This window comes from Vombatus ursinus, unplaced genomic scaffold (assembly GCF_900497805.2).
Source record: "Vombatus ursinus unplaced genomic scaffold, bare-nosed wombat genome assembly UNPS02010461.1, whole genome shotgun sequence".
Taxonomy (NCBI): domain Eukaryota; kingdom Metazoa; phylum Chordata; class Mammalia; order Diprotodontia; family Vombatidae; genus Vombatus; species Vombatus ursinus.
In genome coordinates this window covers 11,474,564-11,497,752 of record NW_020950239.1, presented here as the reverse complement: position 1 = coordinate 11,497,752, position 23,189 = coordinate 11,474,564, and the positions used below count along the sequence as shown (strand labels likewise).

The 23,189-nt window shown below is 40.0% G+C and overlaps 1 protein-coding gene across 1 annotated transcript in view; it reads right to left on the bottom strand.

Annotated features, from left to right (window-relative positions):
• The window catches only part of MRPL1 (mitochondrial ribosomal protein L1), a 48,857-nt gene that overhangs the window by 10,557 nt on the left and 15,111 nt on the right, over positions 1-23,189 (bottom strand). Inside the window, exons 3-7 of the mRNA XM_027854453.1 lie at positions 22,815-23,076; positions 15,848-15,931; positions 12,870-12,941; positions 7,897-8,008; positions 2,851-2,957 (exon numbers count right to left, since the gene is read on the bottom strand). Of these exons, the coding sequence (XP_027710254.1) occupies positions 2,851-2,957; positions 7,897-8,008; positions 12,870-12,941; positions 15,848-15,931; positions 22,815-23,076 (637 nt within the window). The remainder of the gene's footprint in view (positions 1-2,850; positions 2,958-7,896; positions 8,009-12,869; positions 12,942-15,847; positions 15,932-22,814; positions 23,077-23,189) is intronic.

The following is a 23,189-nucleotide window of genomic DNA, read 5'->3' as shown; positions in this document are numbered from 1 at the left end:
TCATCAGCTGGTATGAGCCCCTCTGTGCTTCCCCACAGGCGTCATGTTAGTGGTTTCTTACAGCACAGTGACATTCCATTCCATTCCCTACCAGTTTGTTAGACCATTCCCAATGCCAGAGCATCTCCTTTGTTTCCAATTCCCTGCTACCATCATACAAAAAAGCAACTGGGGAAGACCCGAGAATTGTGATCAACGCAATGAGCAATGCTAACTCCAGAAGACTGGTGATGGATCACACTTCCCACATGGCGGCAAAGAGGTGATGGCCTCGAGGGGCAGACGTGCCCATGTGTGGGTTTGCTTTGACTAATCTCATTCGTCAAAAGGGAAGGCTTTTTTTTAGTGAGGACAGAACTACAGGAGGAAGTAATAATGATACCAAAAAACCTAGTCCCCCCCGAAAAAACCCAGAAAGGAACAATAGTGAAACATTTAAAAAAAACACATAGTAGAGAAAAACATTCAGAATGGGATACATAAGCAATGGAGTGTCAGAATTACCATATTAAATTTAATGTATACTTTAAAAAAGCTGCAACTGAGATCACATATAATCCTCTTTTTCTGTCCTTTTCTGTGTAAGGAATTGTTTCCTATTTATTGTCAAGTTCAAAATAATTAAAAAGAAAACAGATGAGGGTATCTCATAACTATGGTTAGGGAGAGAATTTTTAACTTAAAAAGGGATCAAGATCACAAAAGATAAAACAGATACTTTCAATTACATAAAACTGAAAATCTTTTGCACATACAAAATAAATGCAGCTTTAGATGAACAGGGAAATTGTTGATTGAGAAAAAAAAAATCTTTGCATCAAATATCTCCAGTAAGGGTCTGGTATCCAAAATAATAGGGAAAGAAAACAAATATGGAACACCAAGAGCTATTACCCAATAGAAAAATTGTTGAAAGATACAAACCGTCTCAAAAAGAACTGCAAACTATTAATAGTCACAGGAAAGATTTGGTCCCATACAACAAAATGTCACCTTTAAGGCAGGCTCTTTCCCAACAAGGCATACGCCATCCACACATAAAAATAATACCATACAATAACCTTTTGATCGTAAACATCAGATGAGCAATGAAACAGGAGATGCACACTTGACAAAGATGGTCCCTACCACCATGGAGGAGATACAGTAAAACAGTCCCATTTAAGTTCTTATATTCAGATATTGCTGCTCCAGCTGCACTAAGCCCAGAACTTTTGAGAGCCTCCTAAGATCTACAGTTCTTACAAAGAATTTGGCCTGACCATTCACACGAGAAAGACCAAGTGGATAAAGAATGGTAAGATTACAACATGCATCTGGATGGACACCCTGTTCACCAATATACCTGGGACAGACAGTACAAATGGAGAACAAGTCAGGCCCAGAACTGAACAGGAGGAGGGCAGGTCAGATTGCCTTTAGGAAACTGCAATGATCCTTTGCTGACGCCAAGCTTCCTGTGAAAGCAAAAGCCCATTTTTTTAAATGCCAACACTGGATCGCTGTTACTCTACGGCCATAAGTAGTAGAACACAGCAGTATCCAAAGAACTGAAAATAAATATCATACCAAGGTTGTGTCATACAACCAAGAAGGAACTTCCAAGAACAGAAAGAAAAAGTATCCTAAGGGAAATGTGCAATGGAAAGAAAAGATGGCTTGGTCACACGATGAAGGCAAGAAATGACAGATAAGTAGTAACAGCGTTCACTGATATCTTGGCGATGTCAAGAGAAATTGAGGAAGACCTCCAGTACACTGGATGGACTTCTGTGGTGAACTGACGGGGACACAGATCAAAGTCACATAGGACAGGCAGCTGATATCTTTGGTGATATCATACATTTCTTTGAATACTGAGAATGAAATACTGCTTCAAATCACTAATAATGAGAGAAACAATTCTGACTTTTGCCTCATATCCTGCAACCTGGCAAAGATGACGATAAAAAATGCAAACAGTGGATGCTGGTGGAGCTGCAAGAAGACACGCTCACTAATATGGCGCTGGGGGAGCTGGGAACTGATCCAATCGTCATGGGAAGCAATCTGGAGAGCTCTATTCGGGTAGCCACATTTTAGGAAGGGCATCTGTGCAGAAGAGGACAACGGGGATGACAATGGATGTCACGTTCAAGCGACAGCAGAAATTGTTCAAGGAGCTGTGGTCTTCAAACTGTCTTCAAGGTTTGTCCTGTGGAAGAGAGAGCCAACACTTCCGCTCGGCCCCAAAAGAAAGCATTAACAGTAATGGCTGGAAGCTGCAATGTGGTAAATTTAGATTGTATTCAATAAAAATGTTATTAATAATCAGAGCTGTCCAAAAGCGAAATGGCCTGCCTAAGGAGGTAGGCGTTCCTTTACTACAGCCCAATTCTGTGGATTCAATAACTCATTTTAAGAAACACCTCCTGCGAACAGAAGTTTGTCCCTATCAACAGGAGAGACAGACACAACCCTTGCCCTCATGAACTTACTAATTAGGTCTGAACCCTATTCAAGTGCTATAGAGAATGTTGGGGGGCGGCGCTCGGGGTGCGACACACAAGCACAAATGTCTGTGTAAAAACATAAGCTCTCCCTCAAAAAGCTGACAATTTCATGATGATGATAAAATATACCTAATCTATGCAAAAAAAGATAAGATGGAGTAGTAGATACTATAATTATTATTAAAGTATAATTCTATTATGTGTAATTCCAAAGTAAGGAGAACAAACACAAAGGATGGGGAGATTACAGACAGTGTATTTCAGAAGCAAGTTCAAGGGTCCCGTCTGTTATACGTAAATTATTCGCCATATACATGAAAAACAACGTCACACGCCAATAATCCCCACTGCAACTTACCATTGCTATTTGGGTCTGGAGAAAGTTTCCTCTTTCTTCATCTACTGCAATCTCATGTCCAGTTTTAAAGAATTCTAGCATTTTCACGATGTCGTGACTGATGGAGTCTGGTGAGAAACAGGAAGTCTCATTTACTGAATGTTTATCAGATGCAAGGCAAAATCACAGGATTTTTGAGTTGGAAGAGGCCTCCACGGCCTTCCAGTCCAGCTCAGAGCTGATAAAGAATCTCCACCCCCAATTTTCCTGACAAGCCGTTACCTGGCCTCTTCCTGCCTCCAGAGGCAGCCCGTCTCCCCAACGACGGCTGTCACTGGTTAGAAGTTGTTCCTGACATAAGCCTTATAATTTCTACCTGTTGCTACTGGTCTACCCTCTTCAGACACACGGAGTTGATCCAATCCCTCTTTCACCTGACTCACCAACTGTCTACTGGACATTTCAAATGGGCAAAGGCGTCCCAAACTCACCACGTCTGAAGCAAACTCGGTCGATTACTAGCCCCCTTGGTCTTCTGCACAAACAAGGCTCCATTTCCTATCTCTGTTGCTTTGTACTGGTGCTCCCTCATCCTGGAAATGTCCTCCCTTCTCACCTCCACCTTTTGGAACCCCTGATCCCAGAAGTGACAGGGAACCACTCAAGTTTATGGAGCAGAGCAGTGGGCTGACAGGGGCAGACCTAACTTTCAGGAAGATAAATCTGACAACAGAATGGAAGATGGACTAGAGCTGGGGGAGACTTGTAGCAGACAGACCAACCAGAAGGAAACTGCAATAGTCCAGGGGCATGAGTCAGGGTGGTGGCAATGTCAGAGAATGGGATACATGTAAGAGATGATATCAAGGTAATACTGACTGGCCTTGGCAAAAGACTGACTACGGGGAGTGAGAGACAGAGGGAGAAGACTGAGAATAACGTGGATTGTTAATAGGAGGTTACTGTATCCTTCACAGTAAGAAAAATAATGAGCTCAGTCTTGGCTCTGTTAAGTTTGAGATGTCCTATAGGCAGCTGGAGATATGAAACTCCGGGCGTGAGCCGAGAGGTAGCTTTGGATAAGCAGATTTGAGAATCATCAGCACAGAAAAGAAAATCGAATACAAGATCACCAAATGAAGAAGCCTAGAAGGGGAAGAGAAGAGGGCCCTGGACAGAGCCCTGAAGGACACACCTATGGGTGTCATTTGGAGGAGAATCCAGCAGAAGCAGCAGTTAGATAGGCAGGAGAAAAACCAGGAGAAAGCAGTGTCCCAAAAGCCTAGAGAGAAGAACAGCATCGGGGATAAGAGGGTGATCGATAGAGCCAAAGGCTGCAAAGAGGTCAAGAAGCATAAAGACTGAGGAAAGGTTATGAGAGCTGGTAATTCAGATATCACTAGCAACTCTGGAGAAAGAAGTTTTGGTTGAATGATGGGCTCAGATGCCAGACTGCAGAGTTAAGGAGAGAGTGAAAGGAAAGGAAGTGGAGGCATCTGTTGGCCTTCTCAAGGAGGTCAGCCTTGTAAGGAAGGAGGCCTAGCTGGTGGAAATGATGGATGAAGTCAGAGGTTTCTGGGATAAGGGAGATGCGGGCATGTTTGGAGGCAGTTGGGAAGCAGCCAGTAGACAGAGAGAGACTGACGATAAGAGAGAGAGAAAGGGAACGATGGGGAAGGAGGGGCAGCGTGCAACCTGCTAGCAAAGATGGGAGGGAATGGGAACCCCTGGGCACACAGAGCAGCGTGCCTCCACAAGGAGAAGGGCCTTTTCATGTGAGACAGGGATGAGGCAGAGAGAACAGCAGAAGGTATCCAGGATTTGTGAGCTGAGAATGCAACAGTTTCAAACCTCTATCAGAATGGGGGCTCTCCATTAACAGAAAAGGAGGTGAGGTGTTGGAACTTATCATGGGGCAGGGAAGGAGAGACGCTGAACTCAGTTTGGGGTGTACTGAGTTAAACATGTCACAGGAGCAGCCAGATGGCGCAGTGGATAGAGCACCAGCCCTGGATTCAGGAGGACCTGAGTTCAAATCCGGCCTCAGACACATGACACTTACTAACTGTGTGACCCCGGGCAAGTCACTTCACTCTATTGCCTCGCCAAATAAAAATAAAGCGTTATAAACATGTCACAATGGGGCTGCTGGGTGGCACAGTGGATAGAACACCAGCCCTGGATTCAAGAGGACCCGAGTTTAAATCTGGTCTCAGATACATAACACTTACTAGCTGTGTGACCCTGGGCAAGTCACTTCACCCCATTACCTCACCAAATAAAAATAAAGTCTTATAAACATGTCACAAAAACCTCCAGGTAGAGCCATCTAGCAGGGTCTGGAGCTCAGGAGAGAGGTTGGCACTAAATATATAGATCTGGGACTCATCTTCACAGAAGTGAAAATTAAAGCCATGAGAAACGAGACGGTCAAGGAAGGGAATGAAGAGAAGAAAGCTACAGACAGAACCCTGAAGAATGCCTGTATTTAGGGGACAGAAGCAGAAGAGAACCAGGACAGAAGAAATTAGAATCAAGTAACAGCCTGGGGCCAGAGGTGCTGATTTGTGAGTCTTCAGCAATTAAAGTTATGATTAACAGTAAGAAAAAACACGGGTTCTCTCTCAGGAAGAGTAAATGGAGACACAGAGGGGCAGGTTACCTGGGAACATCAGTAGCCCAAGGACTGTACCTTGCGTCCCCAGTGAGAGGAGGGGAAAAGAAAAGAAACCAGAAAAGGAATGAACAGGCAGAGAAGCAACGAGGACGAGGAAGGGCAATGGAAGCCAAGGAAGGGAGGAGAGACTCCGAAGGACCAGAACGCAGGGAGATCCAGGCAGGTAACTGGGAGAAGGTGTCTGAACTGGCACGAAGGCCAACGGTGATCCTTGAGAGCGATTTTAGTAGAGTGGCCAGCACGGAAGCCTTGTCCAAGGGATGTGGAGAGGATGGGGAAGCACGAGTACACACTACTCATGCCAGAGGCAGAGAAGGAGAGGAGAGAACTGAGAGAGTTACCTAGTCAGACAAACGAAGGGCTTTGTTTTAAGATGAAAACACTCGAGCGTGTCTGCAGGGAGGAATGATCTTAAACAAAACTTGAAAAGTTTCAAAAAATCGAGCAAAGATCGCTAAATTTAACAGTAAGATCGCACACAAGTTGACAAAACATCCTGCTTCTTGTGTGTGGGAATGCCCATATTATTAGGTGTTTATCAAGTACAGAATAATCAAAAAAATTATTTGGAAAAAGCATCAACAGATTTCTTTTGGTGCTTAAATTATGATCAAAAAGTGACACACATAACAGGGGGAAAGACTCCATTAAATGACATGTGGCTCATTTCTTTCAATGTCATGCTTAGTAAATGTCAAGTAACACATATGGGAAACAAAGTAAAACATAATTTGTGCACAAAGTGAATCTAATTTAGAAATTAAAGGAGTTCATCAGAGCACAGACGTCTATCTATGTCAATATTCATATAGGCAGCTGAAATTCAGAATTAAACTGGATTTTACCTATCAAAGTTAGACACTAGCTTTAAAGGTTTTTTAGTAGAACATAATGTAATCGAAAAATATGAGACCGTCTATAGTTGTGTAATTAAAATAAAGCTAATAAAATTGTGGCATTAAATGTGCTGCAGAATGTACTAACTCAATTCAGCCAACGTGATTCCACCCACTACCATTAGTAGAGCTGAACAAAATGGGAAAATGATGATCTCAGTGGCAGGGAGTTGTTTGTTTTTTTCACTTCACCCACTTGTTCAAAATGTAATTTATATTTCGTCCTTAAGGGTCGCTAGATAAGAAGAATTAAAAGTTTCTCAAGTAGGAACTGAATAAGCTCTAAATAAACAAAGCAGTGAAGATAAAAACATAGAATTAATAAAAACTATTATTAATCCTAGAAAGCAAGGAAGTAAAAAAAAAATGCCTTTTGGGATTCAGTTCCAATTTCTATACAGCTAGATGTGACAAAATACATTTGGTCTTGTTCTGACTCAAATTAATGATGGTCTGAACTAGGTAAAACACAAAATATACTATTATCTAATCCAAGTACTTCTTGTTCAAAAATCTCAAAATAATAATCCAACCTCAGTTCTTCTTCCAGAAAGAATACAGAGCAAATTCCGTCAGTCAATAAGCATGTATTAAACACCTACTATATACCAGGTACTATGCTGCCGTAGAGAAAGGCAAAAGATAGTCCCTGCCCTTGAGATCTCACAGTATCGGGGGGGAATAAACATGTAAATAGCCATGTACAAACAAGCTATGTGCAGAATAAATCAGGCCAAATACCAATATAACAGAAGTTGATCTAACAAAAAGATGTGTGTATTTTACCTAGCCTCAGTTTACCATTTTCTTCAAATACTATATGAGATAACAAAATATTCCATTGAAGCAAAAAAGGGATAAAATTGTCAAAAATTTACTGCACCTTGTTTTGGCTTTAAATTTTAAAAAAATATTTACCAACAAATAAATTTAACATGGAAGAAAACTGTACATTTTTGTTGGTGGTATGTTGATTGTTTTAAAATACTGTCAAATCCTAATGTGGAAATACGTTTTACATGATAACCTATATTAGACTGCTGCCGTCTTGGGGAGGGGGGAGAAAGGGAGAAAAATTTGGAACTCAAAATCTTTCAAAAAATGAATGTTGAAAATTGTCTTTATATGCAATTGGAAAAAATAAAATACTACTAAATTTTTAAAAAATAAATTACTCATCAAATTAAGTTAAAATTGAAAATGTTTATGTTACTTTTGACTATATACCAAGTTTTAAGCGATGATCAATGGCAAAAAGTAAAATGTATTCACTTTAAAAGATTACTATGAAACAGGTGAATTTTAAAAGTATAGTGGGCTGCCCACAGCAATACTGCTGGAGTAAATCAGACACTTACAGTTAAATATAGCGCAAAACTCAATACCAGGATGTATAATTTGCCTTACATATCTCAGCAGTTCTATTTTACAATTAAACAAACACATCTGAGAAGTCACTGATATTAATAAAATGGTAACAACAAACTATCTTACTTTGGGAAAGCCTGGGAAATCTTTTCTTGAGTTTCCTTCTTAATGGCTGAAGTGCTGGCATCATTTCTGGGACGCTTAGATAAAAATCTGCCTGGATTTCATCATCCAAAATCTGAAAATCACAATAAAATTACAGTCTTACATGGAAATCTGTAGCCTACAGACCCTAGTGAAGTTTTCAATATAATTTAGTATTTTCATGAGTCATTTAGAAAAGGAATATGAGGGGCAGCTAGGTGGCGCAGTGGATAGAGCACCGGCCCCGAAGTCAGGAGGACCCGAGTTCAAATCTAACCTCAGACCAAACACTTGGCACTTACTAGCTGTGTGATCCTAGGAAAGTCATTTAACCCCAATTGCCTAAAAAATAAAACAAAACAAAACAAAACAAAACAAAAACAAAAAGAAAATGAATACTAAACACTATTTCTTTTCATCAGAATAATACAGGTAAGTTTATTAATGATTATCCCCAAAACAAAAGAGTTCTGTCTTTCTGTTAGGAAGACTCTCAATGGGCCTTAATGTTGTGAAGGTTGGATACATTCAGATACATGGGCCTCACCTGGGCAAAGACATTATAAGCCAGGCCAATGCCTTGATTACTTTTTGTGGCACTTGCAACAGCATAAAGTAAAATCCAAAAAGTTTAAATTCTAAGCATGCCCCAAAATATGAGAATCAAGCTCATTATTTAACTGATCACGAGTAAAACTTCATTAATACATACTGCGAAGTTCACCTAAGGTGATACCAGGAACAATACTGTTTAGAGAGCACCAAATGGACTGAATGTGCAATTATTTTCACAAAGATCAGAAAATAAAATATTCTGCCACAATACTTGGTAAGTTTACATTTTAAAAAGGATTAAATTCAAGTTTACTTTTAAGTGACTCTGTATTACAGACAATTTTTCCCTTTAATTTTATAGAGAGAACAAAAATATTAATATGTGCACTAAAAAAGGACAAAATGAATCCAGGTAGTTAATTAACATTGGGCAGTTAGGAAGTGCACTAGATAGAGTGCTGGGCCTGGAGTCAGGAAGACTCATCTTCCTGAGTTCAAATCCAGCCTCAGACACTAGTCGTGTGACCCTGGGCAGGTCACTTCACCCTGTTTGCCTCAGTTTCCTCATCTGTAAAATGAGCAGGAGAAGGAAATGGCAAACCACTCCAGGATCTTTGCCAAGAAAACCCCAAATGGGGTCACAAAGAGTCAGACATGACTGATAAACAACAACAGTTACTTTAAAAAATTATTACATTACAGTATGTCCCATTTAATTACTTTTAAAATTACCTTTTAATGTTACTTTTTAATGTGTTACCTTTTAAATGTATAAGATGAAGTAATTTGTTTAAAAAGTACTGCCTGGGAAGCAGAGGTAACTTTCAAGCTTCTAACACTGAGTATTATCTGTGTCGGTACATATTTCAAGTCCCTGACTTTTAAAAATGCTACAAAACCCCATTTGCTTGAACCCTAATTTAGGCAGCAGTTCCCACCTTTTGGGGTTGTCCCCCCATCAAACCCCGACCCTCTCCCTGTTCACTGGACTTTAGTGCACATCAACGCATGTCTTCAAAGTGGATTGAAATTAATGTTTTTTTGAGAATTTTGTTACATATCTTGAGATTTGGGGATATGACCTAAAAATATAACAAAAGCCGGAGTGAGGAATCCTGCACCTCAGGGACAGCTGCTCTTCCAGATCACCTGTTGCTATGCTTCTGAGAACAGGACTCCCAAGAGGGAGAGGAGAGATCGGCAGCCTCTGAATGCTCAGGGGGTGACGCAACATTCACTGGGTAAACTGACAGGCTTGAGATGCAGGGAAGAGAAGGTCGGGGGAGTGGAAAGGAAAGGGTAAACGGAGGAAAGAAAGGAGAGTGGAGCAGAAAGGAGCAGCTGAGAAAGAAAGAAAAACGAGAAGTACCTATGGTGGGAAGAAGAAAAGCATCACCAACCACAGTCCCCAGGATCACTTTTCAGCTTGGTGACATAGTTGTTTCTACCCTGGCCTCTTGTAGATATCCCCTCCCTTTTCAAATCTCACAGTGGTCAACTCGGTTAGCATGAATTTAACATGAAGACCCCTTTATCTGGACCTCAGGATGCAATGATACATACTTCTGTTAATGCCGCTCTATTGCTAACACCATCTAAATGTCCCAAGTAGTCTATTCAACAATAATACATTTATTTCAAGAAATGGGAATTTTACCAAACAAAGCACTATTAATTTTAAACTCTTGTGTACTGTGGAGAGTACTGGAATTAAAGTCAAAAGATCTAGTTTCCAAGTGTTGGTTCAAAACTGTGGGCAAGTCACTTAACCTCAATGATTCTCAGTTCACTGGTCTGTAAAATGGAGACAATACCTGCCTTACCTTCTTCACAGGACAATTTGTAAACCATAAAGTGCTGTACGATAGCTATTGTTTGCTCTCCTAGGACTAAACATATATTTGTCACATTTCAACCCAAAGTGTAGTTTAGTGAAATTGAATTACTAATGATTAAATGAATGATAATTTCTGAAAAAAGAAGTGGCCATGGCACAGCAGACAGTCAACAGGACCTGGAGCCTGGAAGCCTCAGGAACCTCCTGAGACACACGATGTGACTCTGTCACCTAAACTCTCAATGCTCTCTGCACTGGTAGAGAGTGCCTCCCATCTGAGAATTCTCTGTCTCAATGAAATCACAAGCCCAGGCCCTAACCTTATCTTCTAATTTCTAAAAAAGGAAAATTTACTAATGTTGATGGTTTAAAAGGACTAACTCAAAACAATTCTTAAGCTAGTTATAACCAGCTAGAGGCAAAACCAATTTGGACCTTCCTAGAAGTTTAAAAGAGATTTAATTTATTCAGTTGGCTAACTTTGAAGGAGGAGGGGCTGTTAATGGTGGACGGTGGGGGAGAGAGAGAGAGAAAAAGGGGAAGAGATGCTTTGTAAGATTCTGCTTTAACGTGTGAAAATTAGAAGACTGCAGAGAAACTGCATTAGAAACTCCCAGCAAGTGCCTTCCCTCTGACAAGAGTACCCCATTGCAGCCCTGGGCAGGAATCATTAATGGCCCTGCAAAGTGCTGCTGTCCCTGGGTGACTTGCTTTGTAAAAGCATCTCTTTTGTGGAAGGGAACATTCCATCTGCTTTCAGCCTCAATGACCCTCCTGGCTGCCACTAAATCCTGACAAGTGGACTGTACGTATTAAGATTCCTTTGTGCCTATATCATGTAGCAGGACATGCTAATTCATAAATGCAAATTTTTTTATAGAATGGGATGCCATCCCTGGCATCAGACCCAAGCCGCATACGTGGTTTGTTTTTGCTGCGAATTTAACTAACACCAAACACAAACATCTCCACATTTCCACAGGAAAGAAAAATGTATAACAAACTGTGAACTTCTTTTTAAAAAAAGTAATATTATAATATATACATATATCTATGTATGATATATATCTGTATAGCTATATATGTTAAACGAGGTAGTAACAAAACTGCTCCATAGGTCCCCTTCTGAGCTTTTCTTTTGCTGTGCATTTTTTAAAATGCTTTTTTTTTTTTTGCTTCTCTCTCTACTCACTAATCCCACCTCCTCCCCAAAGTAGAAGCCCTTCTTTGTAACAAACAGGCAGTTAAAGAAAACAAACCAATGCACTGGTCATGTCTGAGCTCATGACTCATTCGCCACATTGTGGTTTTAAAGAACAATAGTTTTTTATCTCTCAATGCCTTACCCCCAATATTATCTTGGGAATTATCCTTAAAAATAAAGAGTTCACATCAAACCCACAGTATCTCAGGAAAACATGCTGAAGTAGGTGAAATGCTGTGCTTGCTGTAGTTTTGAGCGCTATCCCTAATTCTCAAAGGATATTTGACATGAAATCCTTGCCTAGGAAGGGTAGCTGAAGTTTGGGGAATGATGAGATTTCAAGTCTTTTTCTCCTAAACCAAAGAATACTTCATATTCCATTAGCTAAAATCTCATAATGAAAGGAGGTTTTTTCCCCCCTAGTAAATAAATCCTAAGAAAAATATCTTCTATTACAGAATGAATTCCCAAAATTCAATGGACATGGTTTTTTCTCCTTTGTTTCTACTGAAACAAAGTAGACCAACTACAGGTTTTTTATAATAAAAGCCACGTAAAGTGACAATAATTTAAAACTATAATTACTTAAAATTACTATTACTTAAAATATTCCACCTCTAAGAAATATAAAATGATGCTACTGCATCCAGAGTGGAGTCAAAGGTATTTTGTCAATTACATAAGAGTCAAAAGGCAGACATCAATTAGCCAATTTACTGATGAGGGCCCTCATGATTCTGAACTCTGTAGTCAAACACGAAATCTAGCCCATTACCCATAACGATAACAGCACAGAACTCAAACTCTAAACATCTGTTTCTCTACCAGGCATTTCTTGTTGTTTAAAAGTTGTTTCAGTCTTGTCAGACTCTCTGTGACCCCATTTGGGGTTTTCCTGGCAAAGACACTGAAGTGCTTTGCCATTTCCTTCGTCAGCTCATTTTACAGATGAGGAAACTGAGGCAAACAGGGTAAAGTGACTTGCCCCAGGGTCACACAGCTAGTAAGTGTCTGAGGCTGGATTTGAACTTGGAAAGATGAGCTTTTTGGACTGAAGACCCAGCGCTCCATGCACTGCACACTGCACCATCTATCTTCCCCAACCAGGTATATTTCCCTTTTCTCCCCCTAGTCATGCCATTCTTCCTATTCTATCACTGAAATTTCTGTTTATCCACAGCATACAAAAACATGTCACAAAACGAGTGAAGTTAAAATGATTATGGACTTCAGCGCCCTGACACTTAGTCTCACCTAAGTCTAGGAACAGGACACGTTTTGTCTACGTCCCACCAACTACCAAGAACAAACCATGCACTCAATGGGGAGTGAGTAGTGGACAAGGAAACAAGGCAGCACCTTCTGAATCAGAACCGATCCTCCTGCAAAGGCAGCTCCATTCTCTTCTGCGATTTTAATTTCGGATTCTTTCTGGGAGAAAAAAGTCAGAAAAGTTTGTCTCAAATTCATGTTGGCATTTGGGAATTTGTTACAGGTAAATATTCACAAAGGTATTAATGTCATCAGTCTAAGCCAAATCTAAAAAGGAACAATTCATGCACAAAAGTTAAAACTGGGACCTTTTCCAATGCTGAAATGAGGCAATGACATCTCACGGCAGGCGTGTGCTCGCAGGTAACCACAGCTGGCTTCCTAGATCATTCGCACCAAGCCTGCTGTGTGGCTGGTCCTAAGCCTCGAGGGCCGTCCAAGCGTGATCTTCCAGAAGGAATACAGATTTTAACTGTCTTATTCAGTTTTGTTCTCTTAAATGCTAACTTCTTTTAAACTAAGTTGTCCTGTAATTATCAGACAAAAAATTTCCAAGAACTGCCACATAAACTTGAGCAAATAAAATCACATAGTAATGTGGGAAAAAGTTGGGGTAAATGATGAAATTTAAAGCACAAGATGTAAATTAACATATTTGAAGGTCTGGTATTTAAAACACAACAGTACCAAAGGCCTACTTCATCTTGACATCGCGCAACTTTATTTCAATACTTTGATACTGTCGTTGGCTAATCCCTTCCCTGATACAGACCTCGACCCCCTTTACTCCTTAGCCAATGGCTCTTCAGGAGCCGCTGCAGGTCCCACCCTCACCTCCTCCCAGCAGCAAGGAGGCGAATTCGAGAGCCACTGACAGGCAGGATGTGCTTAGGATGGTACTTGAGGCCTGGCCAGCAGAGTGTGCCCTGCCAGAGCGTTCCAAAGCCCAAAATCGTGCAGTGCAGATTTTAGTGGAGATATTATTATACAGAATAATGAAAAGCTATAAAACATCTACTATAATCAAAGTTTTTAAGATTCAAACATAGAGTGGCAGTTAGGTGGTGCAGTGGATAGAGCACCAGCCCTGGGGTCATGAGGACCTGAGTTCAAGTCTGGTCTCGGACCAGACACATAACACTCACTAGCTGTGTGACTCTGGGCAAGTCACTTAACCCCAACTGACTCGTCAAAAAAAAGAAAGAAAAGGGGCAGCTAAGAGGTGCAGTGGATGGAGCGCCGGCCCTGAAATCAGGAGGACCTGAGTTCAAGTCTGGCCTCGGACCAGACACTTGACACTTACTAGCTGTGTGACCCTGTGCAACTCACTTAACCCCAATTGCCTAAAAAAAAAAAAAGATTCAAACATAAAACAAAATTATTTTCTGGACTAAAATACATCATTAAAGTCTATTTTCTAATTTTCTACCTTCATATAACAAAGGACGACAAGTTCAAAAGTACTAAAGAGAAAAAGAAGCTGACTGCACACAGAGGGTCTGATGAAGTTTTAAAATAGAACAGTATCTAAGGATTTAAAAAACCCAAATGTAAAATATTGATCACTTGACAGTGGTTTCAAATTGAAATAATTCTCCCGAGGAATAGTTAAGGTTCATGAGCTGGTAACTGTCTCACATCTGGAATACTGGTATTGAACTGGAGATTTTTTAAAAAATCTAATTCCTAAGAGTAAAAAAAAATAAAAATTTTTTTCTATATATTTGGTACCCTAAAAAAAAATCTTAAACTTCTGATTAGTCCTTGGAAATACAGATGGTTTCATCCCTTAAGAATAAACCAGACTAATTCCCCAATTGATAAATGGTCAAAGGATATGAACAGGTAGTTTTCAGATGAAGAAATTAAAGCTATTTATAGTCATGAAAAAATGCTCTAAATCACTATTGATTAAAGAAATGCAAATCAAAACAACTCTGAGGTATCACATAATACCTATCAGATTGGCTAACATGACAAAACAGGAAAATGATAAGAGAAAATGTGGGAAAATTGGAATATTAATGCATTGTTGGTGGACTTGTGAACTGATCCAACCATTTTGGACAGCAATTTGGAATTATGCCCAAAGGGGCATAAAAATATGCATCTCCTTTGACTAGCAACAGCACTTCTAGGGCTGTATCCCAAAAAGATCATACAAATGGGAAAAGGACCCACGTATACAAAAATATTTATAGCAGCTCTTTGTGTGGTGGCAAAGAATTGGAAATTGAGAGGATGCCTATCAATTGGGGAATGACTGAACAAGTTGTGCTATATGAATGTAATGGAATACTATTGTGCTATAAGAAATGATGAGGGGGGCAGGTAGGTAGCACAGTGGATAGAGCACTGGCCCTGAAGTCAGGAGGACGTGAGCTCGAATCTGGCCTCTGACCAAACGCTTGACACTTACTAGCTGTGTGACCCCGAGCAAGTCACTTAACCTCAATTACCTAAAAAAATTTAAAAAAAAAAAAAGGAGGACTTCAGAAAAACCTGGAAAGATTTGTATGGACTGATGCTGAGTGAAGGTAGCAGAACCAGTAGAGTGTTGTACACAGTAATAGCTATGTTGTGCAATGACCAATTTGATAGACTTAGCCCTTCTCAGCAATGCAAGGATCTAAGACATCTCCAAAGGTCTCATGATGGAAAATGCTATCCACATCCAAAGAAAGAACTATGGAGTCTGAATACAGATAGAAGCATACTATTTGCTGTTTTTTTTCTTCTGTTTTGTTTTGTTTCTTCTTTCTTGTGGTTCCTCCTATTGGTTCTAATTCTTCCTCACAACACGACTAATGTGAAAATATGTTTAATAGGAATGTATATGTAGAGCCTATATCTGATTGTGCACCATCTTGGGGAAGGAGAAAGGGAGAGAGGGGGAGAAAAAATTTAAAACTCAAAAGCATATGGAAGTGATTGTTGAAAACTAAAACTAAAACTAAATTAATTAATTAAAATTTTAAAAAAAGAATAAATCAGACTAAATAATTATTTAGATATCTCTAATAATAAACATCTTTTTATATAAACGGTTCATAAAGTTTACCTACCTCTGTAAATACCAGAATTTTTTTAGCCTTTGAAGTAAAAGGATATGGGAAATTAAGGACACTGACAAATGGCTCCACCTTTTTCTAAAATGCAAAAGAGAAAAAAAAAATTCATGATTTTTAAAAACACTTTCATTGCTTATAAGCACACAACTAACATATTCCACTACATACCCCATCTTTTCCCCTCACCCCACTAATCCACCAGTAACTGTACTACATAAATAATCATGGGGGAGGGGGGATCCCCCCCAAAAAACCTCAAGTGGCATTGTCTAAAATTGAAATATTTTCTTGGCACATGGGGGAGAGGATCTACACCAAAACATTTGGGCAAACTGTCATATTTGGATTAAGAGCCAAAAAGTACATTAGTCCCAAACAGTATATAGATGACCATAGGTCATCTCGCTTAAATTCTTGGTTCCAATGAAGTTGTATGGTGCAAATTACAGTGTTGTGCTGGAGGAGGTATGAAGGAACAAGGCAGTACTCCTCCCATTCAGGCAGCCATCTTAGCAGGTCATGCAGAAGATTTATGGGAGGAAACAGACAATAGTTACGCAGGATGAGAAGGTGTGGATGGGTGGCCACCTGCACCAGTGGAGGGTTCGTACGCATTGAGAAGATATATAAAAGTAGTGAAGGGACCTTTCTAATAGGCCTACATAAAATGCAAGAAATTGGAAACTGAGTGATATTATCTTTACAAATGAGGGAAAGAGAAAAATGAAAGGAAGGAAGAGAATTGCACATTTCCATTCCTATACCTAGAAGATAATATATGTATGTTGTTCCTATATATCATATTCCTACTGGTACCTGGAGAAAAGGAATATGCAATAAATTTCTGAAATACAGCATGTTCTACTCAAGTTCTTTTTATATAGTATGGGATGAACCTGGCCTCTCAAAGGCCATGTCAGCAAAACACACACTGGAGAGGCTGAATCATCTAAAGACACATCACTAAGTAATGAATTTTTTAGCCACATAAATTCTTGAAGACCACACACTGACTTGTAGCCGGGCTGAAATCAACATGAGTGGTCAGAGTGCCCTCGGCAACAAAATCACAGATCCTCGAAGAAAGGAAAAGAAAGAAAACAGAAAACTGGAAGAAAAACAGGCAAGATAGGCGGTACTGATATTCAGCAGGAGTTATCAATCAACCCACAAGTATTTATGAAATAGCTACTAAGTACTACAGGGAGGTAGCTAGATGGCACAGTGAAGTCAGGGAGACTCCTCTGCCTTCATTCAAATCCAGCCTCAGGCACACTTAATAGCTCTGACACTTAATCCTGTTTGCCTTGGTTTCCTCATCCTTAAAATAAGATAGAGAAGGAAATGGCAAACCATTCTAGTATCTTGGTCAAGAAATTCCCATAAGGAGTCATGAATAAGACTGAAAAAATGAAACAAAAAAAGTAGCAAGCACAGTGCTAGGAAGGCTGGGAGACAAGGACAAAGGATGAAACAATCCCTACGGACAAGGAGCTAATGTCCGAATGGGGAAGAAAAGTCTGCTGACAAGGACACAGCACATAACAAGAACATAAAGTGATTCAACACGAGGTAGCTTGAGAGGGGAGCACGAGCAGGTGGGACAATCAGAAGAAGCTTCAGGAAGCTGGTGGTGGTGGAGCAGCCTCTTAGGAGGAAGAAAGGAGGAGGAAGCCCATTCCTGGCATGGGAGACAGTCGACGAATGTTGAGGCACAAAGCCGGGAGACAGAGCGGACTGCCGAGTGTGGGAAGGGAAGGACTGCTCAAGGAGGCTGGAAGGAGAGGCTGGGAAGGGCTTTAAAGCCTCAACAGAGAAGTTCTGTTCAGCAGCTGATTGAGCATTCAGACCTACACTTAAGGAAAATTATTTTGACAGCAGTTTTAGATGGTGCCCTAATCTAAGCCAGAGGTGATGAGGACCTGAACCTAGGTGATAGTAAAGAGAAGAGGGAGGTGTGAGAAATATTGTGAAGGTAAAACAGCATTGGCTTTGTGGGGTAAGACTGAACACTTAAGAATAATATCAAGGTTTTGAACTTGGGGTACCTGTGACAGAAATAGGGAGGTTTAGAAAAGGGATGAATTTTGGAGGAAAGATAATGAGTTCAGGGTGTCCCTGGGCCAACCAGCTTGAATAAGCAACTGGTGATACGGGACTAAAGCTTAGAGAAAAGAGTGGGACCGGTCAGATCTAGATAGATATAGATATATTTGGGAGTCATCTGCATAGCAAGCTATCTGAAAAGTCTGTGTATATATTTGTGTGTGCGCACATATACATGTATATGTATGTATATATAGAAGGGGAGAGGTAATCTGATGGAAATGCTAGTTAAACCCATAGGAACTCATGAGGTCACCAAAATAGGGAATGCAGAAGAGGGTTCTGTAAAATTGAAAATTGATTTTAATTCTATTTTTAAGACAATCAAAGCTGGCATGGGCTTAAAACTCTCCCAATACCTTCAAAGTCCAAACTCCTTACCTTTGCAACTTTACCCTTCATTTCCATTCTGGAGAAATGTGTCCTGTAATTATGTAGGGACTGTGAAGCTTAATGCATGAGATGGAAAGCCTTAAGAGATATCTCTTTAGCAGAAGTGGAAAAGTGGAAATGTAGCTCAACACTACTCTGGCCTCTCCCATCTTCATTGAACACTAACATGGGCAAATATAAGATCGAAAGGATGGAATTTTCTCAGCAGTGCTTTGTGGATTCAATCTCTACCCCAAATTAAAGTTGATTCAATCCAAACCCCAGGTGACTACACACAAGGCTGCAGACTAATCCTATCAGCTGAATATTACTCCCATCTCCCATGGAAAAAGTAATGAGGAGGAGCTGAGGTGACTCAGCTCCTCATTAAAACGTCTACCAATTGGGATTATCATGACTTAACGTCAGGCCAATCAGAAGAAGATAAACTTACAATGCTCTGAGATTTCGCTTGGTTATCAGTCAAGGTCTTTGGTCAAGGAGAGAGGCCATTGACTCAACATATTGGTTATCGCCAGCCTAACTAACAAATTTATCCTGCTCTGAACCTTGTCTTTCATTTACCTTAATTTCAATCATGACAATCGCAGATAGGACCTCGGTCAGAATACATACAGAGAGGTATGGGAGGGTGATACGGATAAAGAGGCAACAAGGGAGATGGAAAATGAGTAGTTGGACAGGTAGGAGGTGAACCAGTAGGCCAGCGTCACAAAAACCCAGGCAAGAAAGAGCACCCGGGAGCAGAGGGTAGTCAACAGTGCTAAAAGCAGGAAAAGGTCAAGAATAATTAGTACCGAGAAAAGGCCAAGCAGTTTGTAATTAAGGCATCATTGGCAACTTTGAAGACAGCAGCTGGTTCCAGTCAAATGATGAGGCAGAAACCAGAATGCAAATGGAGAATGGGAGGAGAGGAAACAGAGAGTTGAGGGGAGTGTGGCTGAGGAAGAGAGGAGAGACATAGGATTAGAGCTTTGGGGGAGGAGGGAGCAAGTCTAGTAAAGGTTTTCTAGGGATAAGAGAGACTGAGGCATGCTTGAAAACAGTAGGAAAGGAACCAGTTAATGGAAAAAGGTTGAAGATTAAAGAGTGAGTATAGCTGAGGTTGCAATGTGCTACAGAAGACCAGAGAGCAGTGGTGTGCTGGTAAATGTTTAACAATCAGCTGGGGGTGGGGGGAGATATTTATATGTACATATGTTTATTATAAATTCTGCCTTTATAACAGATGTGTAGCAAACAATTTGCAAATAATAATAAAACATGCAGTCCTCTTCACTGTAAATTCCACATAGCCAAATGATCCTCACAGAACACTTCTGTGGACTTTTTCCACTCGTATCCATAGCCAACCTATGGTTTCAATTCAATCATGATTTAACAAACAAGCTGGATCCCAGTCTGCAAACTCTTTTCCCAATAAATGTATTTTTATTAAATCTAATGTTACCTAATATTAAAGTATTTCTCATCCTTATACAATCTATATTCATTAGATTGAAGCTTCTTCCTGCATCAGCATTGTAATCGTGCTAACTTTTTTAGCTTTGTGCTTGGCTGCAGAGACGGGAACATTATTCCAGTCTACATTATTACCTAGGAAATTCTGAAAATTGCTTCTATCAATTTCACTTTTATAAAAAATTTTACAGCTGTGTGGCCCTGGACAAGTCACTTAACCCTGACTGCCTCACCAAAAACCAAATAAAAATAAAAATAAAAATTTTTTTTTACTTAATATTTTTTTTCACTAGCTATCCATGGTGAAGTCAATTCTTCATAAGGCTAAGGAGATAGTTCCAATCAATCAAAATAATTAAAATGCTCTCACTGTTTCTATCTGACAAAAGATATGAGTTCATGTGATGAATTATATTTTTTAGTATCACATTTACAGGAAGAGCATTAAATTTAGTATTTTTATTAAATGGAATGCCTTTAAATTTAACTGGCAACCAAATTTTTAATTTCAGCTGCATGTTTTCCAGTACCAATCTTTAAATTTTCCAAAGTTCTTATGGTACTTTTTTTTTATATTTTCCGAATGTTAATTGATCTTGATTGTAATGTGATTGAAAGTAAAATCAGAAGATCAAGATCTTGAAGATCTCAAATGCAAGAAATTAATGCTAACTAATCTCTTGGAAAAACAGAATGAGAAGACTGAGGAAAATGCATATAAAATACAGAATATGTAGACAAGTAGCAGCTCATAAACTACATGCTGCCTATTTCAGTCCCAGTACTCAACCAATTATAATAATTTCAACGTCTTTAATAATAATCTAATAATTAAGTTTATTAAATTGGTGATAAATAGAATAAAATTTACCTAGAAACATTTTAAAATTAAATTAAAATAAAATTTAAATTATTAAATTATTAACTTGTTTTATTTCAGCTATTGAACCATCCAGTGATCGCTGCAGTTTTTTGGGGGAGGAAGAGGGGGGAGATTAGTCACGTCTGACTCTTCATGACCCATTTGGGGTTTTCCTGACAAAGATAACTAGAGTAGTTTGCCATTTCCTTCTTCAGCTCATTTTACAGATGAGGAACTTGCCCAGAGTCACACAGCTAGGAAGTATCTGAGGCCAGATTTGAACTCGGGTCTCTAAGACTCTATGCCTGGCACTTTACTGAGCCACCTAGCTGGCCACCCAGATGATTTATACATTGTGAAATGAAGATTTTAGAAAATTTTCTTAACAATTTTATTAACAGAAGCGTAACAAAGCTACTCCAGACTTTCTTCCCAGCATTGTATTAGAACCATCAGAACAAAATGCAATAAAGTTTGCTTTCAAATATTCATTATTAAAGCCACAATCATTTAAAGTAGACAATAATGTACTGAAAATACACTTTGACACTAACTCTTTTAAAGCAAGAAATATCACTACCAGTGCAAAAGTTGACTGGACTATCCAATGTCTTGAGTTTAACAACTGACCCCACAAGCCAGGACAAACCAGCCCCAGTATACCACTAGGAGAGGGGGTGGGATCAAGTACAACATAGTGGGGTTGGCCTTAACAAGGAGGGCATGGGGGATGACTTTAAGAGATTAGGAAATGAAGTGAATGGAAAAAGGAGCTCACATCAAATAGCTTCACTTTTCTCAGTACAGTAAGAGGTGATACCCTCAGCGGAGAAGGGGAAGGAGGAGGCGTGGGAGGGTTAAAGAGGGAAGAGGTTTGAAGCAGCTTCTGTTGGGGAGCGAGATAGGAAATCAAACGGCCTTGCTGCAGTGAGGGCCCCATTAAAGTCAGCTCACACAAATTTAATATATAGCCACACAGCACAGTTGTGAGCTTCTTTCTAGCTTCCTAGACCTTGTGAATAGGAACACAGGAGGAGGCACTGTAGCAGCCACATGGGACTGAGGTCTGGCAAGAGAAGAGTGGGAACAGGACAAGGAGGTAAGAGAATCAAGTACAGACAACAGTGCGGGCTAACTGAGATCAAGACTGGAAAGTGAATTCAGAGGAGAGATGACGTCTAGAGAGAGTACTGAGGGATGGAGGGAACAATGGAAAATAGTTTTAGGAAGTGTGAAGCACAAGAAGAGGTGGATTTCTAATGAATGAAGTGGAACCCCTGAGGGTCAGTGAGACACGGGGTACAACTGGCCAAAGGGAAGGGGCGCAGGAGCATTTAAGGAAGCTGAAGGCATTGACAGGGAATCTGAAAGTGTATAAATGGGAAGACTGAAGTCTCCTAGTACATAGACAGGAGATGATGAGGAGAGGAAGATGACGAGCCAGGACCCGTCTCGAGAAAGAAGGCGGGACGACCAAGGAGCTCCGTACACTACAGCCACCATGGTGGAGACTGGGTGGACATTCTGAATTCAAAGGAGGAAAGGTTTCTGGGTGATCAAGGTGAAGGGAGAGTGTGGAAGTGAGAGCAGGAAGGAAGTGTCTTCCAACTCTTCCCCTCATCCCCCCGAGACCAGTGTAGAGCGTGTAGGAGCGGAGTGTAAGAAAAGATACAGCCAGTGCTGGAGAAGATACTCAGGAATACAGCCTCACCAAAGGGAGCCAGGTTTCAGTGAAAGCTAGTAGACGGAAGGAGTACGAGAACAAGAGGACCAGGGCAAGGGGAATGTGTTTATTGTGGAACGGGAGTTCCAGCGAGCACAACAGGAAGGAAGCATCTAAATTAATGTTTGGCAGAGAAAATGACGGGCTTTGATTCTGCAAAATAATCTGTACAAATGGCATCACTGTCAGCAGTTCCAGAGTAAGACAGGAATACTACACCTCAGCCGACAGAAACCATTGTTAGATGGGAATAAAACGTAAACTGTCTTGGTCCTTCGATTTTCCAAAATAACATTTCCTTTTAAAAAAAAGTTTTTTCTGCTAATAAATCTCTGCTCAACATCCATAACAACAACTTAATTATACTTTAACCTCTTTTTCGGATTTACTCAGTTATTTTAAATGACAGTCCGTACCTTCTTCTTCTCCAGTGCCATATCCAGGGTCAAATCAAGATAGACACCTTGCTTTGGGTGAGTATAGTCCAGAATTTGAAATTTTTTAAGTAAATTAATTGCTTTATCCACTTCATAAATCTGCCTTGGGAATAAGCGTTTTAAGTAGACATCGTCCTCAGGTTCACCCTCCATGTAAGTGTACGTCTTTAGCTTTTCGGTATCGTCTGTTTTTGCATCTGAAGTTTGCACTTTAGAGCCTTTTTTTTGCTTTTTTGCAGGTCTATGGGGAAAAACACACATTGAAGATTAACTATCACAATACGGATTCCAAAAGATCTAGAAAGAAAAGCATAAAAACGCACGATAGGAAAAGGAACAATGAAAAAGCTGGAC